This window comes from Amblyomma mixtum, chromosome 5, assembly GCF_055824585.1.
Source record: "Amblyomma mixtum isolate Tamu chromosome 5, ASM5582458v1, whole genome shotgun sequence".
NCBI classification, from domain to species: domain Eukaryota; kingdom Metazoa; phylum Arthropoda; class Arachnida; order Ixodida; family Ixodidae; genus Amblyomma; species Amblyomma mixtum.
The window spans coordinates 163,405,231-163,424,342 of NC_143016.1; the positions used below are offsets into that span (position 1 = coordinate 163,405,231).

The following is a 19,112-nucleotide window of genomic DNA, read 5'->3' on the forward strand; positions in this document are numbered from 1 at the left end:
GGAGTCTGAGTGGGGCCGACGCCGGTGCTCTACGCCGCACGTCGCAGCCGGGAAGCATGCTTTTGTATACCTACGAATGTTGATAGCATTTTCAAAGTTATATGACGTACACTGCATTTGCGCGCAGTAGGCACTTCAGTGTGACTTGGGCGGCAAAATCGAAACTTGATGACAAACGGATGACATTTTTGCCCTGCGTCATAATAGAGGCAAAAAAATGTTTCAGCTTTCTTTAGTACATTGTGAAGATTTCACCAGGTGACCATAGTTCAACTCGAATCGACAGCGGTGACGTTCTTATATGGCGTCCGAGAGCCGTATCGCGGTTCTACGTGCGCGCCATTTTTAAAATGAGAACGTAGAAAGTTCGAAAAAAAAAAAAGCATTTCGGAGCATATTTGCGGCAGAATCTGAGTAACTCGAGTTTCGGATAACAGTTCACGTTCTCTTCACAGCGTGGGCATTGGTACGCTCGGGTTTTTACGGACGCTTGAAAAACATTTGGAGCTGACTTTGAGCTGACTCCCGTAGCCCGGGAGTTGAAGGAGGCTTTCTTTATAAAAAGAAAGGGCTTGGAATGTGTCAGTGACGCGTCAAAATCATTGTACAGGAGCGAACTTGCCATTTTGGAACAACATTGCTAAATTTTTATTGTTGACTACGCGTGTTTCAATCGTTGAGTGTCACAGTTTCATCGTTTTATTGTTAAGGTCTGTGCATGTTTTTAGCCATACGTTGTTACATTCAGTTAGTTTTTATTCTTTCCACAATTCCATTTCGTCAGTTTTTATCGGTTTTACCCTTGTTACCTGCTATGGATGTTTTATCGGTTTTTATGGCTCTTTACACCTTGTAACATTAACTGTTTAAGTCTTCATGTTTTTTTTGTTACCATCCCCTTGAGATTCTGCTTACTTTTAGCCTTTTCACCCTGTTATGTTTTTATCGCTTTTATGGCTGTTTACACCTTGTGACATTAACTGTGTTTAGTCATTGAGTGTAGTTTTCATTTTGTTACCATCCCTTTTGATATTCAGTTCACTGTTAGCTTTTTCACCTTGTTTTGTTTTTATCGCTTTTATGGCTCTTTGCACCATGTGACGTTGACTGCATCTGACTATCTTTGCCACTGCCTTCCTATATATTGCGCGAGTTTCGCTCAATAAATTCAGTTGTCAGTCAGCGCTCTTTCCTGTCACTTTCTCGTTTCGCCTTCGGGCTTCTTCTTTCGCGCTGTTTTCACCAATGTCAGAATGGACCAACTAGCCCAGCAAAAAGTTCTGCTATATGAGCTGGAACTTTTGCCTAATGGTTCGCGCTGATTACTTTGGCCCTGTATATAGTGACTAAGATGACTACAACTGACTACCTGTTGTAAACGATTTTTATTCTTAGGAGGGTAGATGTGTAGGCCAGTTGGTGAGACATGAAGGAGCTAGACACCGCAGCGGACACGGGACAGAGAAAGAAGACGACACAGGGCGTCTTTTAGTTTTAGTTGCAAGTAACGCCCTGTGTCGTCTTCTTTCTCTGTCCCGTGTACGCTGCGGTGTCTAGCTCCTTCGATTTTTATTCTACTCATGCGAGTGTGCAGTGAATATATATGCATGCTACAAAACCGAATTGGCATGCCTGTCAGAAGCCAATAAAAAGATTCAATTTTAAGGCTCATGCGATGTTAATAAGACATATCAAATTGGAAAACAAAATGTTGCCATAGCCTTACTCTTTTTTTCTGTGTAATTCATGGTGTGCCGATATGCGTACCGCACCGGAACCCAGTTCTACTGCAGATGGCTCCCTAGTGGTACCCTGCACTTCGTGCCCTCGTTCTCTGCTTCGCCAATTTTTCCACTGCCATAGCATATGTTTTAAAGAGACGATAAAAAACTTCCTTCCGCGTTTATATCGATGACCCAACGTTGCCACGTAGCAATGGTTTTATCAGCTTCGTTGCCTTGACACTTCCTTTCGCTTGACGCGCGAGAATTCTCAGCTCGTGCGGCACACTTGAATAGCAATGGCTTATCTGTTTTATGAAGTACCGGCGTGAACTCTGCCGCCATATCCTCGTCCATCAGTACTTCCGCTGTATGCTCCAGATTATGCGCAGCCCTACTGCGTACATTCATTAGAAACACTGTTTGAAACATCAGCTATGACGGAGAAGCTCGTGCGCAGGGTCGGTGGAGTACCAACTCCCTCGTGATTAGCAGGTGGCTCTCGTGGTCGACAGATGCGTCGGCAGGCCGTCAGACAAAATTCGTGTGGCACCCGACTTGTGCTTCGGTATCTCGGACTGCTACGTGGCACAACTTGGACAGCCCATTAATCGACACGAACGTTGTCCCTCACGTCGAAGTGTTTCTTAGAAACGGATGTGCGGGGAATGGAGCGCAAAACAGCTGTCCCGATACGGCCGACTTCAACATTTCGCGTCATTCGGTGTCAATAAGCGATGAGAACGACACCCGTAACTGCGCTCCTTTCCAACCAGAATGACAGCCATGGACACAGGCTCTTTCTTGGCACTCACACACAGATTACGAGTCGCAGTACGCAGAATGAACAGCAAAAACTGGGCGTCAATCCTTCAGGATATCTCTCACAACGGCGGCTACCTCCCATGCAGTCTGTTCGGTGCCCTTAGACGAATCTTAGCGCCGCGGTGCGTTTGCTTCTGGAAGCGTATACAAATCTCCCCCATAGGGTTACGGCGAAACTTAATGGCCAGTAAAAGTACTGTGGTATTACTATACGGGATCAAAAATATAGAAACAGTTCATGCAGTTCCGGACATTTTGTTAATCCGAAGAGAACGTTCTTTAACGGCCTCTACTTTCCGCGCTTAAGGGGAGCTCATATTTGTTTCCTAAGGCTTTGTCTTCCACACGTCATTAAAGTACATATTGTATGCATCGATGTTTATATTAGAAAAAGCCGTTTTTCTTTTCCACCTCTCCTTCATGTTGTCGTGTCCGTCACTTATTTTTGTTGAAAGCCGGATGCGGCGATGTGCCTGACTGAGGCGGCTCCTTTATGGCGCTGCTCTTCTCTGGCGCGCAGGCACGGTGACGAGCATCGTGCTCTTCCTCTTCGACAACAACGTGGTGCTGGCGCTGAAGGAGAAGTCCCGCTTCCACCGGCTGCTGGGCAAGATGGAGCTGCCGCTGCGCGTGGTGCCCAACTTCGCCGTCAACCGCGGCGTGGGCAACGTCAACAAGCGGCTGCTGGGACAGCTGGTCTGCTGCAACCTGCCCATCGACCTGCTCATGATGCTCTGCAACCACGAGTCGCGGCAGTTCGGCACGGCGCGCTTCACGACCAACGAGACCGAGTACTGGGACCGCATGGTCGAGGGATGCCCCGGTGAGAAGCAGCCCGATAAGCCTTTCCATTTCGGTACCACGCTTACGCAGTCTGAACGAGAAAAAAACCCGGGCTTTCCGCCGCCCACCAGTACGGAGGAAAGACCAGATAGATGTAGGCGACCAGAGCTCTCGTCGCGCCTCGGAGAGCATAGGGCCAGCTCAGATGCCAAGGCTTTGTGCAGGAGTGGGCATACAAGGCCGACATAGCGTACAAGAAAAAGAAAATGGGGGAAAAAAAAATGGACAGTTAATGTTTACTTCATTTGAATCACTGCGAAAGCACGGATTTGTGTCATGCAGAAGACGACGATGAGCGGGCGCTCGCTCTTTTCAGACATACAATCGACAGGAGGCGATTTTGCTAGGATCTGCACCTCCGGATTAGTGCTTTCGCACTGGAAACGCCACTGAAAAGTAGCATTAATACAAACCAGAGTGTGGCCAGCAAAGCCGGAAGCGAAATGCGGACTCATTAAAATGCGATTTGCAACCAAGCGGGCTCCGTTAATACGCTGGTACTCCTTGGTCCAACCTCACCATTGTAGAGGAAAACTAGCGCGTCGAGTCCTTTGTGGACGCCATGACACAATGGTAAGATGGCCTGCAGGGGCAGCACGTGCAGGTTGTGTGATAGTGGCTGGCCCGAGTCGTAGCGTAGCATCCAATTTTCGCGCAGACCTTAAGCCATGCGATATTTGTTGATCTTAAGCCCTGAGACTCGACTTACTCTTAAACCAAACACGATACCAGGCACGCGGCACACCGGTGACCTGGGTCTGAGGAGCTCTACTTTTACATAACCTCGATCCACTCTTAACGCGCTTCACTGGAAGTTAAGTGCATGCTCAGATTTCCGTGCAAGGTAAACAACGTAATTTTGCTAAGAGTAAACACCGCAGTATTAAAATTCTGTGCGCTAGAGTGGACAAGTAGTACGCTGCACTATCAGCTTTGTTTGCAGCACGATATCAAAGACGAATAGAGTAACTATGGGCGTAATTGTGACACGAACCATGCCAATTTTTGCATGCGGCAGCACGGGAGTCTGAGCTGAACGCAGGATTGCACAATCCCTGAACATTCATTGAAGCAGAAACGAGCAGCAATTGTCGAATTTGGAGACGTGCTTCATTGCTGCCTGCGAATGTTGAATCAAAAAGATATATATTTACCTAATGATATTTTCTTACAAATAACTTTCTGTATTTGTTGGCTTCTGCTGTGCGTAGTGACGCAGAATGAGAGCTCTAGGAAGTGCTGATACTCCACTTCATACTCGATGCGTAGAAGAGCGAGTATTGTGATCATGCACTGGAATATGTTCTTTTCGGTTCTGAAGTATCATCTGTTCTTTCCTGTAAGTATCTTGGCATCACCTTAACTCATACCCTAACATGGTCTTCGCATATTACGAACATCGCTAATGACGCTAACCGCACCCTTGGCTTCCTACGTCGAAATCTTCGTTTTACTACCCCTTCTATCAAATTATTAGCTTATAAAACATTCGTCCGACCTAAACTAGAATTCGCGTCAGCAGTATGGGATCCTCATCAATCTAACCTTTCTATAATCCTTGAAAAAGTTCAAAACCGCGCTATCCGTTTTATTTATTGTGACTACTCTTACTATACTAGCGTGTCCTCTTTAAAATCCAGAGCATGCTTGCCTAACCTTGAAACTAGAAGAAAAATATCTCGACTATGCCTATTCCACAAGTTCTATCATTCACCTTTAGGATCATCTATCATATCAACAGCTCATCGTCCTTCTAGCCCCAACAACCACATCAAGACCGTATACCCACCCGCTGCAAGAACTACATCTCATTTCCGTTCTTTTTTTGTCATATCATATCGGGATTGGAACGATCTGCCGCCGGAAGCCGTACTCATCGTCAACTGCATCGACTTCAAGAAAAAGATTGAGGCCATCCTTATGTAATCAGTAATCTTTATGTATCCTGTAATCTTTATGTATCCTGTAATCTTTATGTATCCTGATCTTTATGTACTCTGTAATCTTTATATAATCTGCATGTAATCCGCCCATCCCTCATGTAATGCCCCACAACCGGGGCCTTTGAGGTAATAAATAAATAAATAAATAAATGAATAGGGGACGCTTGTGACTCCTGTACAAATAAGGTTTCTTCTGCTTCCCTGCTTGTCTGCAGAATTTCTTATAAAAGATAGGGCTAGCATGAAAGACTAACCGGCTCTGCTTCGGCCCTTCCTTTCCGAACTGACCTCCACTCCTTGCAAATTTAGAAGGCTGTCTTTTCTTCTCTCCGGTCCCACCATCCACTCCTTGCCTAAAATGCCTAAAATGCCTAGGTGTCATTGTGGTAGATAAAAATACCACCTTGGGCAACAACGTATGATGTCTACTGGAGCCATGATTCGTGCTTCTATGTAAAACATCTTTTCTCTCTGCAAGACCAAAAGTGGTCTTTTGTTTCTTCCCGGCCTCTTTCTGCCGCAGGGTCGTGCACCACCTACGAAATCCTCCGCGCGGGCCAGGAGTGCGTGGTGAGCGCGACGCAGACCGACGACGAGCGACGCGAGTTCCGCATCGACCTGCTCATCATGTTCATCACGGGGCTCGTGCTGCTGCTGGTGTGCGTCTTCCTGGACGCCAAGCTGCAGTCGCGCACCAAGTCCAGCGAGCTGATGTCCCGCGAGGAGCTGCGCGCGAGGAAGGCCCAGCTGAAGCACGTGGACCCCACCATCCTGGAGGAGCGGGAGCGCGTCGAGGCCCTGGTGGACGCCATGACCCACGGCGAAGAGGAGGGCCTGCTGGGACTGCTCGTGCACAAGCTGGGCAAGACGTACAGGTGCGTGCGGAGGAAAAAATGCGCTGCTCCGGTGACGTGGTGTGCTTCGTGCAAACGGGAATGACTTCCCGACTCTGCTCTGACCCTTCCTCTCCAAACTGCCACGCTATGCGTGTGAATTTATAAAATTATTTTCACGAGTCGTGTTATTTCCTGCACGCGCTTCCTAAAGTGCTTGGCTGCGTAAGTAATTCAATTTGGCTTTGTCTGTAAATTTCCTGCTTTGGCTGAATTATGAACTAAATTATTTTGTTTTTGATTGGCTAAAGCTTATGATAGCTCCGTTAGATGCGGGATCCATCCATTTTTATTTTTACCTTTTACATCTTTTTTAGCTGGGCACAGAATATATCACGAGTTTATTGTAGACGGTAACGGCGGCGTTCTAAGGAAAGGCATGGAACTGATTTCGGACTGCTCATACGAGCCTTTGAGAGCGTGTTCTCAGAAAGGGCTGTGGTGGATGCTACTGTACAGCTTTTCCCCTCGGTCCTTCAGGTTGCATAAGGAAAGGGGTTTGGGGATGCAGAGGTGAATGGTATGCCGCACTTTCCTTCCGAATCTTTGACCCCATATTGGCTGTATTGGGGCGGAAAGTAATTGTTCTATATAATGCGGGGCAGCTGCTGTCTCTCGAAGAACTTAGCGCTGTCAAGCTTGACAGTATGTCCTCACATGTCAAAAACCTTGCAAGTAGCGTATTTACTCGTCTATAGGCCGACCTGTTTCTTCAAAATCGAGTTCCCTAACCACGGGGTATACCAATACGCGAATCGTGATAAGGGCAAAGCGCAAATCCGCCTACATACGCAATGAAGGAAACAAGAAGACTTCGCCAACGATGAAACAACGCCTTGCCTTTCAGCCACTTTCGACAGTTCACAAAATGTTCTAGTTACGGCCACCCTTAGTGGAAAAAGTCAGTTTCATGGGCCCGTTGGCCTTCCAAGAGAACCGCGGAAACTATTATCAAATAAGGCCTGTATGAAGATTAGAGCGCAGCCTCACCGCGCCACCATTACACCGGCCATTGCCCTCGTCGTATAAGCGAAATTCCTCTCTCTTGATGAGCTGCAGGGTGAGTCATGCCTCCCGAACGTCAGGGACCGTTCCCGGCAGTATTTAACGAGTGGCCGTATTGTTCGTGAAGGCGTCGAAAAATTGCACGGGGAGCATGGAGTTCAATGTCGCGGAAAATTGAGCCATGTAGTGGGGAAAGCAGCTAGTGAGCTGTAGCAGCAGCACCGACCTCACGACACCAACGACTGCGAGGCGCGAGCCGCGAGCTGAGATCTCCTGCACCTCGTAGTCATTGATGGCGTGAGGTCGGTGCTGCTGCTGCAGAATAGATATCAGCCCGAAGATTTCTTCGCACCCGGGGAGGATTAGTGGCGTTAAAGTGTCACATTGGCGACGCTGCGAATGTTGACGGTGTCTGCCGAAATTTCATAGAATGAAATTAAGGCGCTTATGCCTCCCGTGTTATGCGTCGTGGTCTTCGAGACAAAGTATCGGCTTCACACGCTGTGCGCGCAAGTACGCGCTCTCAGATGCCGCTCAAGGTCCAACATATGATGCACTGTGCTGTTCAATTTAATTCAGCGTTTGCGACGGTTGGTGGGTTGGTCAATGGGAGATTCTAACTTTCTTTTTTGCATTTACCGATGTGGGGGTCGACCTATACGATGTATCGACCCTCACTGTCGTCATCTTACTAAACATAATTATATACCCCAAACAACCAAGTCCCCTCCCTTATTCCTCCAAATAACCCAGTTCTGTGCCAGCTCCGGCCACCTCATACTTGTAAGGTTCTTAATCTCATACCCCCATCTCACTCTCGCCTTCCCTTTTACGCTTGCATTCTTTTGGAATTCTTCTGTTACGCTAAAGGACTAGCGGTTATCTTGACATTGCATTACATATTCTACCCAGGCGCATTTCATTTTTAATTTTCTAAATTTTCACTAAGATGCCATTAACTCGCGTTTGTTCCCTCACCCACTCTGCTCTCTTCCTGCCTCTTAGCGTTACGCCTATCATTTTACTTTCCATAGCTCGCTGCGCTGTCCTGAGCTTAATTTTTCGTTTGCTTGCAAGGTTCTGCCCCATAGGAGAGCACTTGGAAGAGAGACCAATAAGCAAGGAAATGCGGTATCCATGGTGTTTCTTTTCGGGCACCAGGTGCGAGGCTTGCATGCCTTTAATCCAGAGGCCTAAATTACCCGGTTCCTTCAGGCTAGAGCGCTGCAGCAGTTTTGGGGACAGGTGTCGCCTTCTGCGTAACCATCGTCTTGTCGACGTGTTTCAGAGATGCTATAAGGGAACTTGCCGTAGTGTTCCCTACAAGGCGTGTGCGAATAAGGGGTTCAAGCGGTGATGCAGACTTTCCGAATGGATAGTAGCATATGCGAGCGACAAGGTGTAAATTTTCTTCAGGCGTTGTAGAAGTTTTCTCTTTTTTTCTCTTCCGCTTTATTTTACCTTTACCTTGTTCATCTAGGTTTGATAGAAAAATTAAAGGTGCACTTGTCTCGTTACGTGCGGGAATGCGAAAGCATTTCGAGTCCAGTTGCCTACTCTGTTACTTAGTAATGTAACTAATCATTCAAATTAATTAATTAATTTAATAAAACAATACCTAACTATCAGTCAATTTATCAATAATTATTGAACCTGTAATCACAATTATTTATTCCTTAACAACATTTGTTTTATTATTATTAGTAAAGGATAAATTAACATTTATTTGTACTGTTCATTAAATTCTGGATGAACTACTAATAGTTCATCAGTTCTTTGAATTACTCGACGTAATTAGCCAAACTAATTATTTATTTTGTTTAGTAATTCGGCATTTAAACTTTCCTTTCAATCATTATTAATCATTACAAATTATAATTACACTATTACTGGATGGTCGACAGCTCATGAGGACACGCTATGCCCATACTTCCTGTGCGCAGCCCGTGCAGACAAATCCTGTCCACGCCACTGATGAGGGAAATGCTTTCGCATTAAAATGTTAAGCCTTTTTTAAGCCATTTGTTAAACTATTGTTAAGCCTACAGACATGGTAGCAAGAATACAGTTTTATTAAAGCAAACATTAAAGCACGTACGATTAAACTCGATTCAACTTTACAATATGAAAATTTACGTCATTTTTATCGATCCACCGAACCACAGCATGAGGTACTCTGGAGCTGAAACTCCTGTTTTTAGTGAAGATGAACCTGATGGTTCCGCTGTTAACAGAAGTATTGAATACAACCTACAGCTGAGAAATCACTGTGGGGGCTGTTACTAATTATGCGGAGGCAAACTGACTGTTGAGCCTTCCCTCGCACGTTGCCATCCTCCGAAGTACAAGGGGAAGACTAGAAGCATTGCTGCACTTTACAGCGTGTGCGCATGACCCATTTAGGCCTAAACGTCGGGTTCACACCAATTTCCTCCACGTAACACCGTAGTAAAAGCCAGATCTGAAAACACGAGATGCAGAAACAAAATAAATATCGAGGCCCTTAGTGCACCACATAAGGTGGGTTTGACAGCGACAGCTGTGGGATCGTTCCGAATCATCGCTGAAAGCGTCGTAGCATTCGTGAAGTGTCTGCACTCGAGGCTTTGCCCATACTGCGACGACATTACGGGTCTTATGCACCGAGATCATACGACCGCTAAAGCCAGTTTATCCAATTCCCGGACTCTCCTTTATGGCAGTCTCATTGGCCAGTTGAACGAAAGGAAAATTTCCGGTGAGCTGGACACCAGTCTTTGAGTTCCCCAACTCTACCACCTAGAGCAGTGGGAAAGCTGTTGGTATGTGTGGCTGTTAAAGTGTAGTTGGATCCTTGTCTGTGGGCAACAGTTTTTTTCTATCCAGATATACAGCTTTTCCCCACGAGGCGAGGCGAAGCACAGGATTGATGACAGCTGTGGCTTAAGAAGGTGTTTTTTTATGGTCTTTCCTGTCGTGACCCGTTAAGAAATGAAGCCATTTTCGCCGGGGAGAACGCGGAGTCGTTCAACCTGTGATCCCTTTGTTCCTCACGTGAATATTCATTGCTAATTAGCGAATTTTTGTTGTGCCACCGCACTGACACAGCAGGAAGTGAGCATTGTCTCTTCCTAGTGCAAACGCTCAGCAAATATGTTTGTTTTCTACCTTTACACAGGGCGCTTATCGTACACATTCTGCTACTGCCGTAGTTGCTACAATTGGACGGCTGGCGGACGCTAAGCAGCGCCACCGAACATGGGTTATCCTCTGTCGATCCGTTTCGCAGGGAAGTGTCGGTGATCGGTCAGCTGAGCTTCACGGTGCAACCGGGCGAGATATTTGGCGTGCTGGGCCTGCAGCAGTCTGGCCGCAGCACGGTGCTCGCCATATTGGCCGGAGACCGCGAGCTGGGTCGCGGCAACGCCTACATCGAGGGATGGGGCATCCGCCGCAACCCCAAGCAGGTATGCATTGCGCCGCCGCGGGAGGACATTCAGTAGGTCAGTGCGGAGGGGTAAGGAAATGCGGTCGACTTATTATTTCTTGGTTTTATGAAACTTCCTCGGGGATAAACAAGGTCACTACACATTTGTTTCTTGCCAAATATTCATGTTGTTTAAGGAGATATACCACGAGGGCACGGAGACGAAGAACGAGAGGCCGACACCACGTACGCCGGACACCAGCGGCAGTTTTTCGTCATTACGGTCAACCAACAAAAGAAGGGACAGCGCCGAACGCGACGATACTAATAAAATAAAGACTGAGACAGAAATGGCAACAGAAAGAACATAAAAATCAAGACACAAAGTCGAAGCCAAAACTGGTTGTGTGTCTATGGTAGGGCGGGGGGAATTGTTTTCCCATAAAGTGCCAAAGCCCACCGTTGCATTGCCTTTTAGGGGAAAAATACGATGTCTCGAATACTTGACTAATCCGTTAATGAAAATGGTTGCGAGTTTCATTTATGTCCAGCGTGCGTGGTGTTTACTTGTTGTCATTGCTTTTTGGCCTTTCAACGCTGCTAAAATATCTCACAGTGCTGTAAGAAACCAACTGTCCCAGCTGTCTACGTGAATTAATTGTCCACGTACAGTTCGGATTTTGGGCATTATAAGTATTCGGGAAGGGGCACTGGTGCTCTCAAAACTGTCCTATCTGCTTTCATGTTATATTGTTTAGCTTGGGCCATGACGATTCTTTGTATAAAACTATCGCTGCTGGATCGCACAAGGAATGGCGAAAATACAGCAATCTTCTTTTTTTCTCTGTTTATGCTAAATTCTCAACACTCGGGGGTTGCGAAATTACTCATACGCGCACCAACACCGACCACGAATCTTGTCATCTTTGGACCTTGTGCCGTCGCCTAGCAACAGTACCGCCGCGGCGTCAAGCTTCAATATCCACGACTGGGAGCCGAACCCACGGCTGCGCGAACAGGTCAGCTTCAAAGACCGCTGTGCGAGGGCAATAGGCTATCGCTGCAGTCGAGCACGCCTCGTGTTAGACTGCAGCACACTCTCGCACTGTGCATTGCACATCGTCGTCTTCATAAACTTACATCTGCTGCTCTACGTGACCAGATCAGCTTAACCTGGATCACAGCTTAACCTAGTCTAATATCCTCTCCAGATGGGCCGACGACCGAGAAAAGTATAACCACGAGTCAATGGGACTAAACAGAAGCTTTCGCACATCTATGGGGTTCAACTTCCTTAAAACCCTACGAGCTTTGTCGCCGAAACTTCTGTGCCACTGGTTTCTCTCTGACAATCACTGGAATAACTTTGCTGTTAAAAGAGAAAAATTCAAATTGTATTTGTTTCTCGGTGAGTGTGTCAGGAATAACAATCGTGTTAATAACTGTGCTGTGGAAAGTAAAAGAAAAAGCAAACTTGTATTTTTTTTCCAGGCGAGAAAAAATACAATTCGCATTTTTTCTTTCACTTTTGATAGCAAAGTTATTCCAGTCATTGTTAGAAAGAAACCAGTCGCTCAGAAGTTCAGGCAACAAAACTGGCAGGGTTTTAACGAAGTTAAACCGCATAGATGCGTGAAAGCATCGTGTGTTTAGCTTGTTTGGCTGATGGTTTTCCTTTTCTGGGTCGTCCGCACATTTGGCGACGATATCGGACTTACGCTCTGATCTGCTCGCGCCGGAGATGCAGCGCGCGAGAGTGTGCTGCAGTTTAACACGAGGCGTGTTCGACTGCAGCGATAGCCTATCGCCAAAGTTCGGCAGCTGCGAACAGCGCTTGGACTGTGAGAGCACGTAGTGATGTATAGTAGATATTATTTCCTTGCCTTCTGCAGTTCTATTTGTTTCTTTTGTTGCACCATGCTACTTGGGTGTGCTCCGCAAAAAATGGTGGAAGACGACGGAATTCATAACGAGACGGATGTGTCAGGAATGGTGGAAGGTAATGAGAGAACTTTCTGTGCGTGATGCCGAACTAGCATGGTGCGAGAAGAGGAGGGAATAGAAAAGCCGCATGATGCAGATCTATGTTTCACTCTGCATGGGTGCAGAATTGCGGGCGATGATTGCACACGAGCCGTTTTGGTGGCATTTCTCGCAACCAAGATTAATAACCTGTCCTCTGCACCAGAAAGACTGCGTAAAAATGGCTAGAGAGGAACGGATGGCGTCGATAAGCAGACAACGAATTATGCGCGGTAGCTATTACTAATGCATCCGGGTGTCAAAAAAGAAGTCTTAACCACGTTCTGGGGCTCAAAAGCGAAAGCGACAGCGCGGGATCACGTGCCTAGAGGTTGCCAATTTTGAAGAAAGCGCGCACTACGCGAATGTTTTATGGCACATAGGGATTTTACGTACCAAGAAAAAAGCCAACAGCAAGACGAACTTAGGAGCAAAGGAATGCTCGTGACAAATCGTATATTACAAAAACCTTCAGTAGGTCTTGTTGATGACTATTCGGAAACACCAAGAAACAGCGCGTTGGCACGTGACACAACAGTCGACAGCACGCCTCTCCCTGACGTGTCGCCTCATCTTGTGTCCCGTGTCAACAATGTTTTTGAACACGCTCTATGGTCAGCTTTGTTAGCCTTGTTAGCTTTGTTAGAGACGCTTCGTAATATATCCGCTGGCAATTTTTCATGCTGTCCGATTTTTTATTTTGCCCTTTTCCGAGGCGAAGATATTTAATGCAATGGTTATACCGAACATCACCACTGCGAACTGTATAAATGCAACCATTAAGCCGATGGATCACGTCGCCTGTAGTGCCGCAGTTTCGAGAGTGCCTAAACGTCGGCCCCCACGTCACTCGTTGCCGAGAGTTATCGGAATAGAGTCTTTGGTTGCGATATCCTACACCTGCGGCAAGAACAGCGGAGACACTGTTTATCACTGGAAAAGTCCCTCATGCAACTTTTGTAATGAATGTGCTAACTCTATAGTTTTGTCCATACATTTAAATTGAAGCGCATCAACTGCCACTCACTCCACTACGCACATTCCTTCACACCGCACACGTTAAAAGAATAGAACACTTTATCAGGCACTGTGTTAGAATACAATAAAGCAAAATTTCAAAAACTGGTACACTCACGCAGTACCAGCTAATGATTATTTTGTTTAATGCTGGTTGTTTTTAAATGTGCGATGTCAGTGCATGTTAAAAAACCCCAGGTGGTCGAAATTTCCGGAGCCCTTCACTACGGCGTCTCTCATAGCCTGAGTCACTTTGGGACGTTAAACTACATAAACCAACCTCTTTTATAATTTTTTAGTGTTTTATTGCTTGTTACTCGTGTGTTTTCATATATTTTGCTTAACTTCGCTTTCTATTCCGATGTTTACTCTTACCTGTTATATCATGATGTTTCGTGCATTACATCAAATTAATGCTTTTTTTCTTGTCATGAAAGCCTTCGCACCCCCTCCCTGTAATACCGTCGGTAAGTGCCTTTGGTGGTATTCTTGAATAAACAAATAAACTTCGTATATGTACTACATTAACTTCCCTCCAGCCTCCCTGTTATATTGTCGTAATACATTTGGTGATATTCTTAAAATATAGGATAAATATAAAAGCCAATAGATAAGCTAAACAAGCAGGGCGTCGAATGTTCTACTAATTAAGGGCCAATTTGACACGGTATTGGTCTGGATATCGCTCCGTTTTTGTGTGTCACCCCTTAATCCACTGCCTGCGCCTCGCTGGGGGCGCTGCGTGTCTTGCGCAGTACCTCAAGCGTGTCGGCTACTGCCCCGAAGAGGACCCCATCATATTCAAGCTGACGGGCCGCGAGATGCTGGCGCTGATTGCGCGACTGCGAGGCCTCACCGCCGACGTCATGAACAAGGAGATCCACTACATCCTCCACCAGGTCGGACTCACGCGCTACTCCAGGCACCTCACCATCGACTACGGGTGAGTGGCAGCGACAGTGACCCAAATCCGCGCAGATTTCAGGGGGTACCGGGCAATCCAGTCCCCCGCCCCCTGATGTCCCAGATGGGAGTAAGTACCGACAAAGCCGTTGCGCTGAGCGGAAATCTAGCTGACCGGGGGAAATATAGAGGAGCGAATTGGAAAGTAGACGAGAGAAGGCTCCAGAACGTCCCCTAGCGAAAGGGCATTACTATTCAGCTATAAACCCCGCATAGTGCGCCTTGCGCGCAGTTCTTCGATGTGCCGCTAACGGTGGACGTTTTCCTTTGAGTAGAATAGGATCTTCACCTGCGTTCCTGAGCAACAAAAAGCTGACTGATTGAAGACACTTTGTGTGTTCGGACAACCCATGCGTAACCCATGCGGATTTGGCCCTTAGGGTTGCACTCCCTCTTTGGCTCTGAGTACGGCTTGGCCTTGATAAAGCTACCTGCCCTACTCTAATAGGAGCTGTCTCGTTATTTGAAAGTGGTATGATACCATATTTCTCATTCCGAACGAAGTCTCCTGCCATGTAAGCAGTGTTGTGTGCACCTCGAAGCGAAAACGACTTTTTATCGGCTCCCTTTACCCGCTCGCTGAATAAAACATTAAGTCCGCAAAAACGCGCTCACAGTGCTCTAGGATGCTAAGCGTCCTAGTCTAGATACCGGCCCGTGCAAAACCTCTAGCACCATGTGTAAAGTTTGTAAAGTTATGCTTGGCAGATTTATTCGAATCTAAAGGCTCAGTTGTGGCGGTTGAATATTCCAGAAAAACGGTTATGTATATCTACAACATTTCACCAGCGTCCGCTGTAGCGGCCGAGTGGGTAGGGCGCTTGGCTACTTAGCCGGACTACCCGGGTTCGAACTCGACCAGGGCGGCAGCATTTCGGTGGAGGCGAAACGCATGGGCGCGCGTGTGCTGTGCGATGTCAGTGCACGATAATGATCCCAACATGTTCGAAATTATTCCGGAGACACTCCAACCTTCATCCCTTCACTCCCGTCGCAACATAGGTGTCCATCAAGAAGTGAGACAGTTGCTGCGCCATTTATGTTCCTTAAAATCCACTAACTTAACCAGCATCGCTTTCTCGCTCTATATTCAGAGTCTCCATGCTCCTTTATTTTTGGCTCATAGGAGGCATGGCGCCATGGATTGAAGGGACGCTCGCAATTTTGTAATTGGACCTCCAGGTTCAATAAACTAAAAGTCGCGGCGGTGGACCTTGCTCAGTGAGTTTTGCTTAGTTCTTTATTTAACAAAGATGGCCTCTGCAATGTAGATTTATGCACGCCGCCAAGGCGAGAGTGTCATCTGTCAGCGCATGTCTCGCACACTGTCACAACGTTCGTCAGGTGCGAACAAGAAAACTACCCCGAAAAAGCTTCGAGGGTTTGCGCGGTATCAACCCCCGAACGCGCAAGACTACCCTTTAATGTCTTTCTCAATCAAAATTGACTCGATGCCAGAAGAGCAGAGGCTTTTGAAGTAAAATCAAATCGCACGTAGTCATGAAATGTCCATTGATTGTTGGCAGATTGTAATTATGACAGCACGGTTTTGTGGACATCAGGTTCTGCGAAGCCATTCTATGGAAGGGAAAAGACTCCTCGCCGCAGCTTCCTCGTGTTGGGTGTGTTGCTCGTATCATTCGATGCCGACCCAATAGACCGGGCAGGAATCTCAGAAGGGGGGGGGGGGGGGGGGGCGTTCGCATGAAAGATTTACGGTGACACTTATCGTCCAAACTGCCGTTTTCCTTACGTATATCTCATCTTTTGTGTACTTCTTGAAGGTGCGAAATTCTACAAACACGTCTTTAAATGCTTTTCAGTGGATTTGTGTAGTTCTAAAACCAGTTCATGTGGCTTGTGAGGGAACATGCAGTCGGTGGGACATATTACGCATGGCGAAGATTAATTTGGGCCTTTTTACTGTCCCTAGTGCACTCACTCGTGTATGAACACTTGAAGAAAATATTGTTCCAAATTGAATCCAAATCCAACAGCTCTCCATTGTTGAAGCGACACCTTAGCCCATGAAAATCGATGCGCATTTCTCTATGGAATGCATTCAAAGCTTTTCACTGCGAACCTGTCAGTAACACCTCTTGCTCCAAGACTCATTTATACCACAAGATAGGATGGTAAGGTTGTTGGATGCACTGAAAATATTTTGTATTATATACGCAAATATTTATGTCGTTCTGAGCCGAAAATTTTGGTCAATATATTTTCAATTAGCTGTTGCAAGCAGTCTTGAAGTGAGTAATAAAGCAAAGGTAAGCCTGTTTCACGCGCTTTCAGCAGTACTATATAGTTTTAAAGTGGGACACAAAGTGCATACTTCCCAGTATTTCGCAGACCTTCCCATTATCAGCCAGAGGATGTGAAGTAAACGCTGCATTTTCATGTTCGAAGCATGTCTGTAAGTGGCGACATATGCAGTCTGGTTGTATGTTCAACTGTGGCGTGTATAATATTTGATTGCCCGCAAAAGACTTCAAGTATGGAACACTTCTCTTAGACATGTAATTTGTGCTTTGTTCTTCATTATGAAATATAGAACAGGTACTCTGCGCTCAAAAACCTCTAAAATGCTTCAGGAAATCAACACAGAGGCCGATTGTAAGAACATAAGTGCGATTATGTCTTTGTTGCTGCTGTTCTTATTTCGAAGGCTAAGCATGTCATTCTTCGAGAGATTGCCATTAGCATACGCTTTTCCCATCTTATGATGTTCGTTGATAAGCGCTTTAGCGTAATCAAAGAAAATCGAGCATGCTTGTAGCAAACAGCAATGACCGAACACAAGCTTCTATTTTATATAGGCACTGAATGACACTGATGTGTTTTATGCATATCTTTATCGCCTTATATTCCTTAAGGATTTCCCAAAAGTACAACAGGTACTTTTTTGTTCGCGTACTATACATGGCGTGTGTAATATTCGAGGTGGAGGAAAAGCCAGGCTCCTGACTTGCTCTTCAATTAACGTTTGTCAGCTATCTGCGCGCATTCTGCTGCACTCGCACACCACCGGCCCAGTCAGTGCTGCACTTCGTTCAGTTGCGATTGTGTTTTTGCTTATTTGTTTTGTTTCTGCTCCTAGTTCTGGAAGCCGGCGCAAGATGTCCCTTGCGATGAGCCTGGTCGGCGATCCGGCGCTGGTCATACTGGACGAGTGCACCTCCGGCGTGGACCCCATCTCGCGCGGCCGCCTCTTCCGCGCCATCACGCGCATCCAGCGCTCCAGCGGCATGGCAGTACTCTTCACCTCGCACTGGTGGGTTGCTAGGCGCCGCGTGCTGCCTGAGGTTTGTACGCTTTCGTGAACGAATTTGAACTTGCCTTAATTTCCGTAAATGTAGCGTTTCTGGGGGATTTAATTAACAACTTGCCCATAGCAGCTGGTCGGATCTGGTTGGATACAAAATCTGGTCTGATATGTGGTCGGATAAAAATGCACAAAACAGCAAAGCTAAGAGCACTAACGGCTTGGCAGCACCAGCGGCAAAAGAAGGCTAGCATGATTTTTTTACGGAAGGCAGCAAGTATAAACAATCAACCTCCAAGAAGTTCGCAGCAGTTTTGGACAGCTTGCAGGCTTCGGCGCTGCCAGTGCCAGAAGGACGACACATTTGCAGGGACATAAAAGGACATAGAACATGAAGACATAGGGACATGATAAGGAAAAAGCCTCGAGGTGCGTGCGCGTTTCGTGGCTCTGATACCGAGCAGCAGTACTGAGCACTGTTAACAAGAGTGAGAAAAACTCACAGGGAAACTTGATTTTGTGTTGGCAAACGGCAATGACGTAACTCCCGTCTGGCGACGTCATTTTCTCTAGCCAATCAGAATGCTCACGTGTGCTATCGTGCCTTCTCTCCAGCCAAGGGGAATGCTCCCGTCTGATGTCGTCACTTGCCCCCCAGCCAATGAGTGAATGTTAAGACGGTCGACGCATTTTGGCCCCATGGAGCTTGCAATACTATCGCATTAATATACAGTTTCTACACAGGCCTTATACTTTCTTTTGATAAATGTATATTTGATCGAAAAGCGCGAATTAAGGTTTTTCTTTTCTCTGTGGTATACAACTTGTGCATACCATGGCGGGATCTCTCGCTAACATCCTCATAGGAGAAGCAAAAGCTTTGCGTGCTAAGTGTTATCGTATCGGACTTTAAAACCTGGCACAGCGTAGAGACCAGAACAGCAGTTTGGGCTTGTTGGTGATCCATCTCGAAGTAACAGCGCTAAAAACATAGACAGGACACACAGAATAAGAAGACACCACGAGCGCTGACTTACAACAAGTTTATTTCGAGGAAAACATTGCCTGGTGTCTTCTTATTCTATGTGTCCTGTCTATGTTTTTGCGCTGTTACTTCGAGCGTAGAGACGGGACATGGAAACATGGAGAGCGACTGCTCCACGTTTTTGCGCGGTTCACAGCATCTCGCACAAAGGCTGCGTGTGTGAA

At 46.5% G+C, this 19,112-nt stretch overlaps 1 protein-coding gene across 1 annotated transcript in view; it reads left to right on the forward strand.

Annotated features, from left to right (window-relative positions):
- Positions 1-19,112, forward strand: part of LOC149344360 (phospholipid-transporting ATPase ABCA3-like) — an 80,774-nt gene that overhangs the window by 46,951 nt on the left and 14,711 nt on the right. The window contains exons 17-21 of the mRNA XM_089542612.1: positions 3,067-3,369; positions 5,856-6,207; positions 10,499-10,676; positions 14,431-14,618; positions 17,739-17,912. Coding sequence (XP_089398738.1) covers positions 3,067-3,369; positions 5,856-6,207; positions 10,499-10,676; positions 14,431-14,618; positions 17,739-17,912 — 1,195 coding nt within the window. The remainder of the gene's footprint in view (positions 1-3,066; positions 3,370-5,855; positions 6,208-10,498; positions 10,677-14,430; positions 14,619-17,738; positions 17,913-19,112) is intronic.